This window comes from Manis pentadactyla, chromosome X (assembly GCF_030020395.1).
Source record: "Manis pentadactyla isolate mManPen7 chromosome X, mManPen7.hap1, whole genome shotgun sequence".
NCBI lineage: Eukaryota > Metazoa > Chordata > Mammalia > Pholidota > Manidae > Manis > Manis pentadactyla.
The window spans coordinates 63697791-63716087 of record NC_080038.1 but is presented as its reverse complement, the minus strand read 5'-3'; the positions used below and the strand labels follow the sequence as shown (position 1 = coordinate 63716087).

Genomic DNA, 18297 nt, shown 5'->3' with positions numbered 1-18297 from the left:
GGGACTGAGAAGGGATCCCGGCACACATTTTTTAAAGCCAGTAGGGCTAAAACTAGTACCCCCCTCCCCCACTTCTCTAGCCTCAACCTCAGCCACACCCACATGCTAAGGACCATTCCGGAGAGCGCGCGCGCACGCGCGCGTGCGTGTGCGTGCTCGTGCAAAAGAGAGGTAGAGACTGAGACCGAGACAAAAAGAGACCGGGAGAAGCAGTGCGCCGTAGGGGAAGAGAGACAGGGAGACAAGGCGGTCGGGAGGGAGGGAGAAGGAGATAGGACAGGGACTGAAAGAGGGAGACAGAGAGAGCTAGAGAGGGACAGAGAAAAGGAGAGCTGTCGGCCTTGGGGAGGAAAACTACTGAGGAGATAATGCAGGGAGCTCCTGCAGGAAGACTCAGGGAGAAGATCCCAGAACTTACCCTAAGACCGTTGAGGGAGTGGGGGAGTGTCTTTGCAGGACCTGGTTTGGGGGTCATCAAGCAGTAACAGCTACTGCCTAGGCGTTGTCACTCAGCCAGAACCATCTAACCCGCTCTGGGTGGCTGGAGACCAAGCTTAAGACACCCCACAACTGTGACTCTCAGAATGGTTAAGAGGGCCCGAGGCTGTAGACAAGGGGAGGAGGGGCACGCGAGGGCTGGGTCTGTCTCCCCCAACACTCCACTGTCAGTACCCCTTGAGTCGCCCAGGGGGCGGGCCCTGGAGAGGTGGGGTTGGGGGGAGGGTAATCTTGGCAGGCGCCTGCTGCATGGCGTAGGTAGAGGCTATTGAGGGGGGGCGGACGCGGGGGTTTGAACACGAGTGGGAAGCGAAGAGAGACACGGGGAGGGGGAGGGGACCAGGAACCATTTGAATGAGAGGAGGGGATCACTGGTAGGGTGGGCTCCAGGAGGTAGGGCGGGCACGGGTGTGACGGGGGAGGGGGCCTGACTCTTGAGCCAGGTAAGAGAAGCAGGTGCGCAGATCTGATTTTTGAGGGTTAGGGTACTCGGCCCTTTCGTGGAAAGGGGGTGCTGCCTTTCCCGGAGGCGGGCTTCAAAGCTCCGGAGGCTAGCTTTTCCTCCTCAACTAACGGGGCCTCGGGCGGGGGCTCTAGCTCCATCTCCAACGACTAGACTCCACTCCGCAATTTCCAGGCGGCCACTGGGCTGGGAGTCTCGCGCCGGGGGCCGGCGCTGTCTCGCGAGCCCCCTCCTCGAGCCAGCCAATGGGGTTGGTTGCTGGCGCCGCCCGCCCGCCTGGTGCAGAGCGCTGGGCGCTGTGAGCGGCGCTGCCATTTAAAGGGGCCGCGACCCCTGTCCCGGCTGCTGGGGAGGGAGGTGGAGAAGGAGCGCGGGTCCGTCGCTGTCTGCAGTTTTAGGCTTGTAGCGGGTACGCTAACCCTGCCGCAGGTAGGGGTCGGGCCTGATCAAGCCGAACCGAACCTGCAGGCGGGATCTCGCAGTAGCCGGGGGTGGGGGGGTGGTCTAAGGAGAAATCGTAGCTCCAAAATGTCTTCCTGTAAATGCTTGCGGGGAGAGGTGGGCAACAGGAGGAGGAGAACTGGGGGAGCAATGGGAAAGGGGGACGGGGCTGAGGAAGTGGGCGACCCTGCAAGGTAACTGGGGGGAGGGGTTAGGAAGGGCAGTTTGTGGGGGCGAGGGAAGGGTTGAGGGAGGACCTTGCAGCACGGGGAGGGGGGTTGGGGCCAGACCGAGTGGGTAAGGACTGGGGAGCTGGGGGGCTCCCAAGAGAGAGGGTAGGGGATAGAAACTGGGCACGCGAGGGCCAGAAGGGCTTCTGGTGGCAATGGTCCTAGGAGACTCTAAGGGGGCGTTCAGCCCGAGTTGGTGGGGGAAGGTAATGGGGGAGGGGAATTGGGAGTTACAGTGGGGTGGTGGGGGCAGTCGGGTGGGTGGATGGACCCATTGCCTGGCGAGTGTGGGCACAGGGCCAGGACGGGAACGCCTCTCCCCATAGGAGGCGCTGTATGGGGGGGGTGGGGAATGGTCTTTTGGACTAAAGCCTGTGGAAATGCTTGTTGGTTGTGGTGGGGGCTGTTCGTGAGCTATCCAAGTGGATGATGGGGTGTGTCCCAGAACCTACATGGGAAGGAATTCTGGCAAAGACCACCCCTTCTTCTACCCTTTATCTACAGCCCATATCCAGTCATCCTCATGGACCCCAGTGATTTCCCCAGTCCGTTTGACCCATTGACCCTGCCAGAGAAGCCCCTGGCTGGAGACCTTCCAGTAGACATGGAATTTGGAGAAGATCTGCTGGAATCCCAGACTGCCCCAACTAGAGGATGGGCCCCTCCTGGCCCTTCTCCATCCTCAGGAGCCCTGGACCTGCTTGATACCCCAGCTGGCCTGGAAAAAGACCCTGGAGTCCTGGATGGAGCCACTGACCTGCTGGGGCTGGGGGGGCTGCTCTATAAAGCCCCCTCTCCCCCAGAGATGGACCATGGTCGGGAGGGAACCTTTGTGTGGGCTGCAGGAGATCAGACCCTAGATCCTGGACCAGGGGACCAGACCCCTGAGGTGGTGCCACCTGACCCAGGGGCTGGGGCAAATCCTTCTTTACCTGAGGGGCTGCTGGCACCTTTGGCTCCAGATTCTCCAATAACCCTGCAGTCCCCACATGTTGAAGAGGAGGCGACCACCTCCATAGCTACAGGGAGAAGGGGCTCCCCTGGGCAGGAGGAGGAGCTTCCCCAAGGGCAGCAACACAGCCCAAATGCTCCCCCGAGCCCTTCCGTGGGAGAGACCGTGGGGGATGGAATCAACAGTTCTCAGACCAAACCTAGGGGCCCTAGCCCCTCTGCACACACTTCCTTACCAGGTAGGTTGCCTACTGAGCTGGAGAATCAGGCTGGGAAGAGGGTGGGGATAAGGAGGGGTGGCTGTGTGTTTGGGGAAGAAGGGGAGGAGGAGGAGGGTAGAGTTAGAGATGTGCATGAAGAAGGAGTTGGGGGTTTGGAAGGGAGGAGTGGAGGTGTGAAGAAGATTAAGGAAAGTAGGGGTGGGGGAAGCTCAGCAGCTGTGGGGGAAGAATAGGGGTGAGGTTTTTGGGGGGTGGGTTGGGAAGGGTGGATTTGGTTGAAAGTTTCCCATTTTCTTGCACCAATGGGCCGTGGTACCAGGGTTCTTTCTTCAGGATTTGGGGGGGACACCAGGCTTCTTGGTTCTAAGATCTTTCCAGCTGTTTTCTAGATGAGTGGGGTTTCGGTTTAAGGAATGATAACTAGGTTCTGGAGCCACCAACAGCATAGTGATTTTAGGAGAATGATAGAAATGCAGGGCCTAGGATTGTGTATCTGATAGGGGAGCAACAGCCTAGACTTGAGAGGCTGTCATTTCTCCCCTGTTCTGCCTGGAGGTGGGCCTCTCCCATGCTGTGACCAGGCTCTTTAGGGCTTATATAACCACCTGAGTCCAGGGGAACCTACCCATACGTTAATGCTTGCTTTTTCCTTTGCTATCCCTGGGAGGCTCCATTTGTTTTTGTTGATAAACTATAAATTCTCGAAAGGTGTGTTACCTGTGTTTCCTTAATTCCCAATGATTGGGACAGAAAGCTGGTGGGAGGTAGGATTTTCTTTTCATGGAGGATAGCTGCGCCACCCCCACCCCCCACAATTAGTACAGAGCCCAAGGTAACCCTGAGAGGGGCACCAAGAAGCCACAGGCACTCGAGTTTTCCCTTTCAGTTTTGAGTAAGTTCTTCCCCAGGAATGGAGGCAGGGGTTGGGTTAGGGAGGAGGTGGTGAGGGCAGGTCAAGATTTAGGCTGCTTTCTGCTTCCTTTGCAGGAGATGGCCAGACTGGGAAGGCGAGTGAGAAGCCGCCAGAGAGGGTGAGTGGGGGAGGGGATTGGAAGAAGTCTGGTTCCCCCTATAGCTCTAGAAACGACAGACCCTTCATTTTCCCTCCCAGATGTTCTGTAGAGGGTGTGTGAGAGGAGAGCTAGGAGGAGGGCGGGAGCTCTGTGTCTACTGCTTCTTAAGAAGAAAGTCCGACCTCCTTTTCTCCCCTCCTCCGAAGGGCTGGGCCAAGGGTCCCTACTCTCTCTTCCCCCTCCCACCTCTGTACTACCCCAAGCCTTCTACTAGTGCAGCTGGCCCTTTAGCTGGGCCCTGGTGTCAACTTTCCTCCCTCCCGTGTTTCCAAGGTACAGAAGAGAAGTGAGCGCGTTAGAAGAGTGGAGCCTCCCAAACCTGAGGTCGTGGACTCCACTGAGAGCAGTGAGTAGGACTTGAGGAAGGGTGATGAGTGGGCTGCGGCATGGCAGGCCACAGATCGCCCGGCTCCCATTGTGCCTTGCCATGCAGAGTGTGAAGGGCCTATCTCTGCTCCGGGTTGGCATGGGAACCAGGGGCAGTGGGGGAAATTGAAAACAAGAGCAGTGAGAATGCAGTTTCCTGTTTCAGCTCTGCCATCCCTGTTCCTGAATCTTGTCACTTAGAGCCCTCTCTTCCCCTCCCCGGGCGATTCTGGAGTAACCAAGAGAAAGCATGACACCGGTGACTTTAAGATATCAATGTAATGGGGGCGGGGGCATAAAGGCAAGAACTACAGGGGTGGGGGCCCAGGGGCCCCAGTATCACTGGAGCTACCTGTTGGTCGGTTGGGGGATGGCTAGAGACCTGGCCGGCCCAGGTGCCTTTCCTCACTGCTCCTGCCCCTGCTGCCTCAGTTCCAGTGTCAGATGAGGATTCTGATGCCATGGTAGATGACCCCAATGACGAGGACTTTGTGCCATTCCGGCCCCGGCGCTCTCCTCGAATGTCCCTACGCTCAAGCGTGGCCCAGAGGGCAGGGCGCTCTGCAGCAGGCACCAAGATGACATGTGCTCATTGCCGGACACCACTGCAGAAGGGGCAGACGGCCTACCAGCGCAAGGGGCTGCCCCAGCTCTTCTGCTCTTCATCCTGCCTCACTACTTTCTCCAAGAAGCCCTCAGGCAAAAAGACCTGTACCTTCTGCAAGAAGTACGTCTCAGAGTGTGGGGCAGACAGGGATCAGGCCAGGAATAACAGGGGAAACAGAGACTGTTGGCAGGACCTAGCAGGGAGGAACTGGTAGGGAGAGGCAGCTGAGTGCAGGGGTCCCAGCAAATTTGTCTTTGTAGTCATGGATCCGCGGAGGAGGGGGTGGGAGCTGAGGAAATGAGCAGGTGGTGCCAGGAGAATATCCAGACCTGTTGCCACTTCCAGGGAGATCTGGAACACCAAGGACTCAGTTGTGGCGCAGACTGGTTCAGGAGGCTCCTTTCATGAGTTCTGCACGTCCGTCTGTCTCTCTCTCTATGAGGCCCAGCAGCAGCGCCCAATGCCCCAGGCTGGGGACCCCGCCGACGCCACTCGCTGCAGCATATGCCAGAAGACAGGAGAGGTGAGGAAGCTCGATGGGGGCTGCTTTACAGAGCCTGGCCAGCCCTGAGCTGCCCCTGCAATCCTGGGGCTGCAGGGGCCAGGCCCTGTGGAAGAAGGGAGTGGGGAGGAGAGGCAGCCATCATGAGGGAGCGTATTCAAGGATAGAGCTTCTCCAGGATGTGTGCAGCTGGCCTTCCTTGCCTCCCAGGACCTCACCATCAAGTCGGCAGCCTGATGTGCAGGTTGGGGGGTCCCTGGGCCCATTGTCCACTGTGAAGGTCTAGGGTGAGGCGGGGCGGGCTGTCCTTGCATTGGGGGGGTGGTAGTGGCCAGGCCCCATCTCAGGGTGTTTGTGTGTGTGGCAGGTCCTACATGAGGTCAGCAATGGCAGTGTGGTGCACCGGCTCTGCAGCGACTCCTGCTTCTCCAAATTCCGGGCCAACAAGGGACTGAAAACCAACTGTTGTGACCAGTGCGGGGCTTACATCTACAGCAAGATGGGGACCCCTGGCCCCGAGCTCCTCTTCCACGAGGGCCAGCAAAAGCGGTTCTGCAACACAACCTGCTTGGGGGCATACAAGAAGGTGGGGCCGAGGGAGTAGCACTTTAGAGGGCTGTGGATGGGGGTGTGGTTCTTGGGTAAAAAATAAAGGTGCCTAATGGGTCGAGGGCTGGGAGGAATAAAACAAATAAAGGGGGTTTCAGTTGTACCTGTTATGTTTTATTTTTGAAGCTGGCTGGTGGATACACAGGTCTTTGTTATCATCGTCTATACTTTTTTGTATGTCTGAAATATCTCATGTCTTAAAAATTTAACAAATAAAAGTGAAGGGACAAATCCAGCCTCAGCCTCTCCTTCCCCATCCTCACAGAAAAACACACGTGTGTACCCCTGTGTCTGGTGCAAGACCCTGTGTAAGAACTTTGAGATGCTATCACATGTGGATCGTAATGGCAAGACCAGCTTGTTCTGTTCCCTGTGCTGCACCACCTCTTACAAAGTGAAGCAGGCAGGGCTCACTGGTAGGTGCAAAGCCTTCTTCTCCGAGACCCCTGCTGGCCTTCCTTCTACCTCCCATACCCCCCTCTTCTGAAGTAATCCTTGCTGCCCAACCTCAGCCCCACCACATTTCCCCGTGGATCTCCTGTTCCATCTCTGCACTGCCTTACACCTTCTGTGTGCTCTCTCTCTCTCTCTGTCCCCCCATCTTCCACCTCCCCTCCCCCCGTTGCTCTCTCTCTTTCTCTTTCCCTCTCTCTCTCTCTATGCCCCAGGCCCTCCCCGACCCTGCAGCTTCTGCCGTCGCAGCCACTCTGACCCCTGTTACTACAACAAGGTTGATCGCACAGTCTACCAATTCTGCAGCCCCAGCTGCTGGACCAAATTCCAGGTACTCCAGACCCTGGACTGGGAATTAATGAAGGATGTGGTAACAGAGAGAGGGTATGAGAATTGGGGTAGGTAGGCCTGGACAGGGCAAAGAGCCAGCCTGACTTCCCCTCTCCACCACCACCACACACCTCCCTTGTCTTCCTTCCCTCCAGCGCACAAGCCCTGAGGGGGGCATTCACCTGAGCTGTCACTACTGCCACAGCCTCTTCAGTGGCAAGCCTGAGGTCTTGGACTGGCAGGTAAGATCCCACCCCCACCCACATCCTGCCACACGACCAGACACTTGTCTGAAGGGCTCCTTCCGCTGGGCTCGCACCAGGTCCGGATGTCACAGCTCTGTCTTCCCCGCCCTGTGCCCCCATCTCAGGACCAGGTGTTCCAGTTCTGCTGCCGTGATTGCTGTGAGGACTTCAAGCGGCTTCGAGGTGTGGTGTCCCAGTGTGAGCATTGTCGGCAGGAAAAACTCCTGCATGAGAAGCTCCGATTCAGTGGGGTGGAGAAGAGCTTCTGCAGTGAAGGTAAGCAACTGGAAAAGGGGCAGGAGGCCTTGTACGTCAGGCAGGGAGCTTGCGGAGAAAGGAGGCGGGGCTTGGAATGCTGTCTGTTGGGCAAGGGCTAGGATACTCTATGCTGTCCATCCTTGGGCTTTGGGCAAGAGATGAGAGGTTTCAGGTGGTCCACCTTGGAAAGGTTGGGTCTCGTGGCCATGAAGACCTCTGTGTCTCCAGATTCTTCCCTCTTTCCAGGCTGCGTGCTGCTGTACAAACAGGACTTCACCAAGAAGCTGGGATTGTGCTGCATCACTTGTACTTACTGCTCCCAGACCTGCCAGCGCGGAGTTACCGAGCAGCTGGATGGCAGCACCTGGGACTTCTGCAGTGAGGACTGTAAGAGCAAGTACCTGCTGTGGTACTGCAAGGTAAGGGGGGCAGAGCATTCGAAAGGAGGACCAGGGAGGCTTCTGTGTGTGATCCGGGTGTGGCCCATCTCCAGGGAGGGAGCTCCAGCTGGCCCAGCCTCTGACAGGAGCAGCCTGGCTCCTCCCAGGCTGAAGGGCCCAGCACGTGTGAGGGAGGCAGGTCTGACCATCCTGTCAACACCCCCAGGCGGCCCGGTGCCATGCCTGTAAGCGCCAGGGGAAGCTGCTGGAGACCATCCACTGGCGTGGGCAGATCCGTCACTTCTGCACCCAGCAGTGTCTGCTGCGCTTCTACAGCCAGCAGAACCAGCCCAACCTGGATACCCAGAGTGGGCCGGAGAGCCTCCTGAACAGTGAGTCCTGGACAGGGGGTGCGCTCTGGTACATCTGGCTGGGACTCGTCCAATCCTGGGCCTGGCCCCTCTCTTCTTCCTCTCGCTTTCACTGCACCCCTGGCCCGAGCTCCTGGTACTGTGTTGTCTTTTAGCTTCTAGACCGGACAGGTGCTAGGTGGGGGGTAGGGGAGACTTATGTAAGGATTCTTAGATTCCACTGATTTTCTGTAAAGGATGTGTTTTTAGGGAATGGGAACCTACCCACATGGGATGGGGCAGGTGGGGGCTGTGGTTAGTTTTCAGAGTGAAGGGAGTGTCAGCGTTAGTTCTACCTTTAGTGAGTTTGAAGTCTGGTGATGTTTCTGAAATGGTACGCTGGCCCCTCTGCCACTCCAGGGGTACGAAACTCCAGAGGGCCATCTAAATGAAAGGTCTTGAATTATGGGTGATTGGGGAAACTGTAATATTTTTCATTTTTCTTGGCAGCCAGGAGCAAAGAATCTTCCTGGCCTCTGTTCTGGGGTCTAGATAAGACTAGAACTGGGTGGCAAGGAGGGGAAATTCCAGACTTCCCCTTTGCATTTCGGGGGCCTTTTAGTGAAGCTCTCTAGGAACAGGGGTAAAGGAAATGGAGAGCTAGCCTCTCACTTGAGAGCATTCATTCATTTTGATCTACAGGTCAGTCTTCTGAGTTGAAGCCCCAGACCCCCTCTCAAACCAAAGTGGAGAACAGCAGTGCAGTGAAGATCCCAGAGGAAAATGGGAACCTGGGCAAGGTCAGGGCAAAGCCAATGGGTAGGATGGTCTCAGGTGGGTATCGTAGTTGGTGGCACTAATGTTCCTTTGTCTCTACAGATCCCTGCAAAGACCAGATCAGCTCCCAATGCTTCCACCCCTCCTCCACCCCCGCCGCCCCCAGCAACACCTCGCAAAAACAAAGCAGCCATGTGTAAGCCACTGATGCAGAATCGGGGGGTCTCCTGCAAGGTGGAGATGAAGTCCAAAGGGAGTCAGACAGGTGAGCCAGGATTACCTGGATGCTGCAGGCCACATTCCATAGACCCAGGCCTCCGGCCCTGTGCCCAGGAGCTGCACGAGAGGGTTTCTTAAGTGGCCGAAATATCATGTGTATGGTTGCCATAGAATCATGGAGTTGTCTCTCAGCCTTTGGTTCAAAGGCTGTTTTGTGACACTGAGCACGTGTTAGCACTTTGGGGATGACAGGCAGCCATTGGGTCCTGGGTTGAATGTCACCCATTTAGCAGGGGCCCTGAAAAGACCCCTTTCTCGGCAGCAGAAGAGTGGAAGCCGCAGGTGATTGTGCTGCCCATCCCAGTGCCCATCTTTGTGCCAGTGCCTATGCATCTGTACTGCCAGAAAGTCCCAGTGCCTTTCTCGATGCCTATCCCAGTAAGTTTCCCTGCCCTTCCTGGTGGGCTCCTCCTTCACCTTTCTGGGACTGAGATGCCCCCTCTGCCTTACTCTTACCAGCTGCCCCTCTCATCCACTGGTGGGGTTCTTGGCGTTCAGTTGGGATTCATGCTTCCAGGTGCCTGTGCCCATGTTCCTGCCCACTACCTTGGAAAGCACAGACAAGATCGTGGAGACCATTGAGGAGCTGAAGGTGAAGATCCCTTCCAACCCTTTGGAGGCCGACATCCTGGCTATGGCAGAAATGATTGCAGAGGCTGAGGAGTTAGACAAGGCCTCATCTGACCTTTGCGGTATGCCAGGGAAAGCAGTGATGAGGGAGACAGGGTGCTACCAGTCTGTCTCTGCATAAGAGGGTGTAGAGTGGTGATCTTGGTGCCCAGTGGACGGGGAAATGGTTGGGATTAGCCCCCGAAAGCCTGTGAGGGTGCTAGGTAGGCGCTGTAGTGACTAAGCCAACCTCCCCACCTCCTAGACCTGGTGAGCAATCAGAGTGCAGAGGGACTTCTGGAAGACTGTGACCTGTTTGGCCCAGCTCGAGACGATGTCCTGGCCATGGCTGTCAAGATGGCCAATGTCTTGGATGAGCCTGGGCAGGACTTGGAGGCGGACTTCCCCAAGAGTGAGTAGTATTTGAGGCATGCCAAGTGTAGTGGCATTTGTGCCGTCAGGAAAGGAGCATTCCTTGTGACCCTGAGCATGACCCTAAACAGTGCTTCTTGTGACCCTGCAACAGAAGGTGCTCACAGTGGGTGGCACCTGAGATGCAGGAGCCCCGTTTCACACCTGAGTCTGTTTTTTTTAAGTTGTGGTACAATAACGTAAAATGCACCATCTTGACCATAAACATGGTGACTGACCATAAACACCTTGACCATAAATGAAGGTGCAGTCTGAGAGTGTTATGAACGTTCCCACCGTTGAGTTTTTGTGTTTCCATGCCTCTGAGTGTGGCCTTGGTACAGCTTTGCTGTAATGCAGTGGTCTGGGAGGCTTATCTCGAGTCAAGTGGGCAAGCAGGGGTGGGGTGGGAGGCCCACAGGGTTGAGATCTTAAACAATTGATATCTTCTTCCTTTCCTCTCAAACAGATCCTTTGGACATTAACCCCAGTGTAGACTTCCTTTTTGACTGTGGCCTGGTAGGGCCTGAGGATGTGTCTGCTGAGCAAGACCTTCCCCGAACCATGAGGAAGGTGAGGGCTGGAGGCTCAAAGGGCCGGTTTAGGGGGTGTTCTCGTAGTGCGGTCAGCAGCCTCAGTTTGACCTTCTCTGACGTCCTTCCTCCACCGCCATGAGTACTGTGACACAGCCGGACTTTGCTCTCTCCCCAGTTGACAAGGTCAGCAGAGCATTCCTGGGGCCTCTGTGCTGTGGAAGCTTGCTGTGTTCTTCTGTCAGTCCCTCCTCTGGGTGGAAAACACTGTCCTGACTAACTGCCATGGTGCCCCCAGCCTTGCCTCCTCCACCTCCCCATCGCCTTTCTCCTCACCTCCAGGGTCAAAAGCGACTGGTGCTTTCGGAGAGCTGTTCCCGGGACTCCATGAGCAGCCAGCCCAGCTGTACTGGACTCAACTATTCCTATGGTGTCAATGCTTGGAAGTGCTGGGTGCAGTCAAAATATGCCAATGGAGAAACCAGCAAGGGGGATGAGCTGCGCTTTGGTCGTAAGTACCCAGGGGAGGGAGGCGGGGAAGGATTGGAGGGAGGGGCAAGGGGCAGGGCTGGGAAGGCTGATCCCTGATCACTTAAGGGCATTCTGTACAGATGGGGAGGAGTTGCAGAATAAGGGGAGATGCTGTCCAGGTTTCAAGGCTAAAGGCTCTTTTATATTTGGTGGGTTTGTTCTGGAGTTGGATGTGACTGAGGGATAAAGGGCTTAATGGTAGAGCTAAATGAAATTTTCCATGTGGACTTTTCTGAATCCCATCCACCTCCTCTACGTATCACCACAGCCAAGCCTATGCGTATCAAAGAGGACATTCTGGCCTGCTCAGCTGCTGAGCTCAACTACGGTCTGGCCCAGTTTGTGAGAGAAATCACTCGACCCAATGGTGAAAGATACGAACCTGACAGTATCTACTATCTGTGTCTTGGCATCCAGCAGGTACCCCTTGCACACTGCCTCGCTTGTCTTCACTGTCAGCACCCCAGGCAGGGTCTCACCAGAAATGATTCTGTCCCTTTCCCTGTTCCTCACCCTGTCTCCTCCTATCCTGAGATTGCAGCTTGCCTTTCATCTCCTGCTCTGAATAGGACAAGATAGGTCAATACCCTTCTAAAATCAAAGCTGCACTGCAGGACTGTGGACCAAAGATCAGTCTTCGTTGCTTTCTGGGTCCCCTTGGTGGTTCTCACACCCATTCTCGGAGGGGAAGGATGGGCAGACCTGGGCTCCCTGGAGGTTGGGCAGTGTTTGCTCCCCACTGGGGGTAGTTGGCCATGCATTATCTGACAAGGGGGTCTGGGGGGCTTGGGAAGAACCAGCCAGGACACATCTTCTCCATACCTCCTCCTTCTCCAGTAAGGCCTCAGTCCCTCGGAGTTTATAGGTGTGCCTGGGGAGCAGCACTCTGCGTCACTGAGCCATGCAGCTAGCTGTTCCAACATCTCCTGATTCTCAAGGCCACCATACCTGGGGCCTTCGGCACTATTGTCTTTCCTCTAGGACCTGGCATCTAGCTTTATGAGTGTCTGCTTTTCTTTCTCTAGTACTTGCTGGAAAATAACCGAATGGTGAACATTTTCACGGACCTTTACTACCTGACTTTCGTTCAAGAACTCAACAAGTCTCTGAGTACCTGGCAGCCCACACTCCTCCCCAACAGTAAGGGACAGGGATTCAGCAACCCCTGTGCCCTTTCCTCCACTCCAACACACCCTTCCAGGAGTCCTGGCCTGCTTGGTCTGCCCCTCCTCACAGAGGGGCCAAAGGCAGGAGCATGTAGCTGGGTGCCTCGGGGCTTAGAGCTAGGGGAGCCGAAGCCACTGATCTTGAACATGAGGAGGGCATCAAGATTTAGGTCTGAAGAGCCCTCTCTGGGCCCACAAGTAAGGTGGCCTGGGTGGGTGGTAAGGGAAGAAAGAAAGGAAGAAATTGTGGGCTCCTCAAGGTTCACATTGACCTGCCTGGAACTGAGGGTGGTAAGAGCTGCTCCAGCAGGTGGAAACTATAAAATCCAGTCCTGCTGTATCCTGGAGCTCGATGTCAGGGCTTTATATGGTGGCCACTTCCCCAGGGCATAGGGTGTGGTGAGTGCTTCTGAGCAGGTCCTCTGGGATCAGAAGTGATCGGCTTAGGGTAGTCCATCACGCCTGATCAGCCTCTCCCTCTTGCCTCTTGCAGACACAGTGTTCTCCAGAGTGGAGGAGGAGCACCTCTGGGAGTGTAAGCAGCTGGGGGTCTACTCCCCCTTTGTCCTTCTCAACACCCTCATGTTCTTCAACACTAAGTTTTTTGGGCTGCAAACAGCGGAGGAGCACATGCAGCTCTCCTTCACCAACGTGGTGCGGCAATCCCGCAAGTGTACCACCCCTCGGGGCACCACCAAGGTGGTGAGCATCCGCTACTACACCCCAGTCCGCCAGAGGAAAGGGCGAGGTATGAGGTTGCCCCTACTTTGCTCTACCCCCTCTCCAATTTCCCCTACCACCCGCTGTAACTGCCAGCTCCTTTGCCACTCGCTTCCCTATCCTTCCATTCCTGTGTTTGCAGGAAAAGTGAAAACAGCCAGTCCTTCAATCTGATGGGCAGTGGCTGTTGCATAAATAGGAGGCCACCCAGCTGCCTGTTTCCTGCCTTTCCTCATTTCAAAGCAATTTACTTGCTTGCCTACTTTTTTTGGGTGGTGGACAGGTAGGAAGCTATGGGGTGTGTTTGGCTGTGGGGGAGAGTTGGTGGGGTGAATGACAGGCTTTCTGTAGTTCTTTGCTATTGGGTGTAATAGGAACTGCACCTTGGTTTCCATTCTGGCCCTGGCATCCTGCCCCATCTGAGTGCAGTTCCCAAGGCCCCTTCTCTGGCTGGAGCCCCTACCTGGACTAATGCACTGGGGGCTGGGGCCATCGCTTTTGCTGTATCTCAGAAGGCAAACCCCACCTTGCAATAGGGCTCTTTTGTCCATTTGTCTGTATAACTTGTGAAATTACCTCTTCAGGGAATCAACTTGGGTGGGCTGCAGAGCAACACCCTTACAGGATGTTTGGTTGGTGTGGGGAGACTGACTGATTCTTCTTCCACCTTTAGTTCTTGATGAGACTGTATTCTGTGACCTGAGGCCTCCTCCCCATGTCCTGGACTGTGCTCTTGGAGGTGGCTCGTTGACACTGTGCTTTTAGCGGGTCTAAATCATGTGCCTCCTCCTCTACAGACATGGGTCCGGGGAAACGGAAGAGAGAAGACGAAGCCCCAGTCTTAGAGCAGCGTGAGAACCGCATGAATCCCCTCCGTTGCCCTGTCAAGTTCTATGAATTTTATCTCTCAAAATGGTGAGTTGGGTTTTCAGGAATACGTTGGCCTGGGGACCCACGAGATCTACATTGCCTTGGTATTGATCTCTGTCCTACCACCCCTGCTCCCACCATTGCAGTCCCGAAAGCCTCCGGACTCGCAACGATGTGTTCTACCTGCAACCTGAGCGGTCCTGCATCGCTGAGTCACCTCTCTGGTATTCTGTGATCCCCATGGACCGCAGCATGTTGGAGAGTATGCTCAATCGCATTCTGGCCGTGCGTGAGATTTATGAGGAGCTGGGTCGCCCCGGGGAGGAAGACCTGGACTGAGCCCATGTGCTGTTTGTGTCCATCTTTCATACCAGTATCTGTCCTGTGGCCATATCCCATAGGGTGACTGGCCCAGGAACCAGTGCTACTCAATTCTGAGGGGCCCCCAACTACCCTTTTCTACTCATCCCTCCCTGCCTTCCCCAAGGAACCCCTGGCTTTTACTTCCTTCCACACCACTGGATAACCATGGGGCCCCAGTCATCTGTCATCAGGGGCCAGCCTCCCAGTAATGGGTGAAACCCAGCTAGGTCATTTTCTTCATGTTTCAGAGTAAGCGCCTTCTCCTGGGGCCAGACTCTGGGTGGAGTGTGGATAGGTCTGGTGATCCTTTTGGCTTTGGGTTCCCTGACCCATCCGTGTAGGGAAAGCCCCTTGTTCCTAGGTTGGGCCAAGGGAAGAACCTGGCTGCCTTCTGTGCCCTGGGCCCACTCCCTGCTCTCTTATTCCCCAGTATTATGCTAGAGGGTCTTGTATGAAAGATACAAAATAAATGATGAAAGTTATGAGGGGACCACTTAACTAAAACACAGAGCTTAGACACCCCTCCCCTCTCATAAAATAACTGGTTGTTGGAACCCCCTTCCCACCTTGTCTCCCCTCCCCACCCCTGCAAGCACCAACCCTTGGTGCCACAATTGAAAAAAACTTCCAAATGCTTTCTTTTCCTCAAATGCAGAGAATGGCTCTTAAGTATGGGGAATAGACTCCTGTCCCCTTGGTTTATGGATTCGTCTCTCTCTGCCATCTTACGTTGGCATGACCCATGATGTCAACATGCTTTTAGCCCTCTTCTGTAACTGCCTCCCTTTAGTTCAATGGACAGTCCCAAGGCTAAAACTACCTTCTTCTGACTTGGGTTGGGGCTGGGTTCCCTGTCCTTGTTCTTCCCCTAGAAAAAGAACCAGGCTAAGTCTGGGGGAGCCCTAGGTCAGGCAGGATGGAATCTGTGGTCGAAGGATAGGTGAGGAGCTGTGGGCATGGGTCCAGCCCCCACTGCCTACATCTTTCTTCCCCATCTTGCCTTTGTAGTTCTAGAAAACTATTAGCGTCTGGCAAAGGGGGTACCCAGTTCCTTCCCTGATGGCTTTGCTGTTCCCCAGCCTCCTCTTTGTGTTTTTATAACTGTCATCAGTTTAGCCACTGTTTAAACTGTATATATTGTTCTGAGGTGCCTGACCTGTCCCTTCAGTGAGCCATGCCCCACCCTTGTGTTGTAATGAGAAGCTGTTGTCACTACTAACCTTCTGTCTCTGAAGTTGTTTGTTTCAAATAAAGAATTAAAATTGTCTTTTGCCTTCTCTGGGTAGGGAGAGCAGTGTTTGTAGGGGTGGGAGATGTAGAGGAGCAATGCTGGACAACTTCAGATCTCACAAGGGGTAAAGAAATAAGGAGTACTTCCTCAGTTTGAGAATCATTTTCACCTGCCTCACTGAATGAATCCACTAGGAATATCGTCCTTCTTATAACAAGTTTCCAAACACTTAAGGGAAAAAAATGTGTTCAACAGCTATCTGTTAAGGACCTACTATGTTTAAGGACCTACATTACAGGCTTCAGTGAAGATAAAAATTAATCAGACCAGGATCCTATCTCTAGCAGGCTCCTAGGCTAGAGGGGAGACAGACCAGGGCACAGCTAGTTCTAAGACAGGCAGGATGAAATAAATATCTAGTGCTGTGGGAGAGCAGAGGAATAAAGAACTCATTTCCAGTTTACGGGGAGATTGTGTGAGAGTTCACAACGATGGTGGCATTTGACCTGGGCCTCAGAGTAAGTGGGAGGGACTTAGGGGACCAGCAAAATCAAAGGCATAGGGATGGGAAGTGCAAGACTTAAGTTTCCCAACCAGGGAATGACAGGATCAGATCTGTTGCTCTGGGGAGGAGGTCCCTAGAACAATATGAAGGATGGAGTGGGGGGTGGGGGTTCAGGTCTGAAGGCTGGAAGATCAGTGAGAAGAGTATAGCTAATAGATTCTATGGGCCTCCATGGGGGCTATGGGGATAGAGAAGGAAAAGAGAGGATGTATTCAGACATTTTGAAGGTCAAGTCTGAAGGATCTTGGGGAGAGGGAAGAATGGAGCATGAATCCCAGGTTTTTAACCTTGATGATTGGGAGAGTGAGATGCCGTTACCTAAGTTGGGGAATGGGTGGGTTTTTTTTTCATGGTAGTTATTTTTTTCCATTGGGGAGCAGGAGTAGGAGTTGGTCAGTAACAAGGTGGGTTCAAGACTACATTGAAACTTTCATGTGGAAAGTGCATTCATATTGCACCCTTTCTCACAGAATTGTGAAAGTCAGATGACAAAATGGATATGAAAGAGCAATATTGATACTGCATGTTACCATGTATACTAGTCAGTTGGAAATGTATGTCTGAGGCTTAGTGGGGAGATGAAGTATCTTATTATGTTTCCAGCTCTATTGAGATGCAATTGACATACATCATTGTATAAGTATAAGGTACTGATTTGATAAACTTTTATATGTTGCAAAATGATTACCACTATGGCATTACTAACACCTTGATCTCATCACATAATTACCATTTCTTTTTTGTGGTGAGAACATTTAAGATGTACTCTCTTAGCAACTTTCAAGTGTATAATACAGTATTGTTAACTATAGTTACCATGCTGAGTATTAAAGCCCCAGAATTTACTTATCTGATAACTAGAAGTATGCACCCTTTGACCAACACCTCCCCATTTCTCCTGCCCCCAGCCCCTGGAAATCACCATTTTACTCTGTTTCTAGACGTTCAGCTTTTTTAGATTCCACAAATAAGTGATATCATATAGTATTTGTCTTTCTCTGACTTATTTCACATAGCATAATGCACGAGGTGTCAATTTAGAGGTCATCTGCAAAGAGCTCTTAGCTAAAACTCTGGAAGTGGACAAGATCACTCGGGGGAAAATAGAATGAAGAGAGAAGAGGACAAAAAAAATGGTACCTTGGGAGAATGTCTCCAGTTAGCCTCCAAAAGGAAGTGAGCGGGAGAGACCAGAGAAGTAGGAGGAGCCCAAATCTGCCAGATGCCAAAGATGGAGCCATCCTGTGAACAGCTGTCATCCCCCAGGCCAAGATGAGGTCTATTAAATTTGCCTTCTCCTTCTCCCATCCTTGACAGGGCCCAAAGCCATCTGGCTCTCTTACCTCCTTCCCCTACTGGAACAGAGAAGGGTCTGCTGTCATTTGTTCAACTGGATTTCTACTCCAATGTCCAGCCCTGTGCTGGCCACGAAGGATACAAAGATGAGTAAGAATATGGGGTCTGCTCTTGAGAAGTCCCTGGTCAGGTTGGGAGGACAGGGCTGGTTCCAAGGTACCTCAGGGGGAAAATATAAAAAGGCATTCACTGTCAGGGTCATGCCAGTCCAGGGTAGGCATCTGCCCAACCCTAGAGTGAGTGCCTCCTTCAATTGTACACCCGCATGCCTCGATTGCTTCATCCTAGTCCTGACCCTGGGCAAGACTCATATGTCAATAACATAACCAGGGTGGCATATAATTGTTACTCATTCGCTCCCAGGAACTCAAGAAAGACCACAGAGGTGCCCTGGGGGCTTGGCTTTCATGAAGAGTGGGCATAGTTTTTCAGGCAGAGCAGAGGTGCTGAGATCAGTGTGCACAAAAGGCATGGAGGTATGAGAACACAGTGTGTCTTCCGGAAAGCATGCTTGGGCTGCAGAGGAGGTAGAGAGGGCACAGTAAGAAGGGTGAGGAGTAGTGTTGCTGGGAAAATGGGGATCAGGTTGGGAGAGGCACTGGATGCCATGCCATGCCCTGCTAGGGTGACCAGCAATTGTGGTTTGCCCAGGACTTTCCCAGTTTTAGCAGTGGAAGTCCAGCACCCTGAGAACCCCCTTGGTCCTCACAAATCAGGACAGTTATACATTATCCTCAAAGCAGTGGAAAGCCATTAAAAAGGAGTTCCACAAAGAATTGGCAGGGTACTCTTCCTGCTTTAAGGTGACTCTAGCATGTCTGGGTGAAGTGGAGGAGGACTGGGTGTGCTGAAGAACCCCGAGAGGCCAATTACAGGGGGGCAATGGGACAGAAATGGTTAACATGCACG

The 18297-nt window shown here is 53.8% G+C and overlaps 1 protein-coding gene across 6 annotated transcripts; it reads left to right on the top strand.

Moving 5' to 3' along the window:
• The first annotated feature begins 1209 nt into the window (after positions 1-1209).
• ZMYM3 (zinc finger MYM-type containing 3) lies at positions 1210-15502 on the top strand. Of its 6 annotated transcripts, none has more exons than XM_036898235.2 (25): positions 1211-1390; positions 2137-2822; positions 3792-3835; positions 4157-4223; positions 4676-4970; positions 5196-5373; positions 5720-5938; positions 6227-6377; positions 6630-6745; positions 6900-6986; positions 7115-7265; positions 7494-7666; positions 7854-8019; positions 8680-8777; positions 8857-9019; positions 9296-9411; positions 9551-9725; positions 9908-10054; positions 10523-10626; positions 10929-11097; positions 11386-11537; positions 12143-12257; positions 12777-13031; positions 13801-13918; positions 14020-15502. In XM_036898235.2, exons 2-25 carry the CDS (start codon positions 2156-2158, stop codon positions 14210-14212), a joined length of 4119 nt encoding a protein of 1372 aa, XP_036754130.2. In that variant the 5' UTR covers positions 1211-1390; positions 2137-2155; the 3' UTR covers positions 14213-15502. The 6 variants fall into 6 exon arrangements, with proteins under 6 accessions (XP_057351310.1, XP_036754130.2, XP_036754128.2 ...); XM_036898233.2 differs by having other exon boundaries at positions 4151-4223; XM_036898236.2 differs by having other exon boundaries at positions 1212-1390; positions 9299-9411.
• The last annotated feature ends 2795 nt before the right edge of the window (positions 15503-18297 follow it).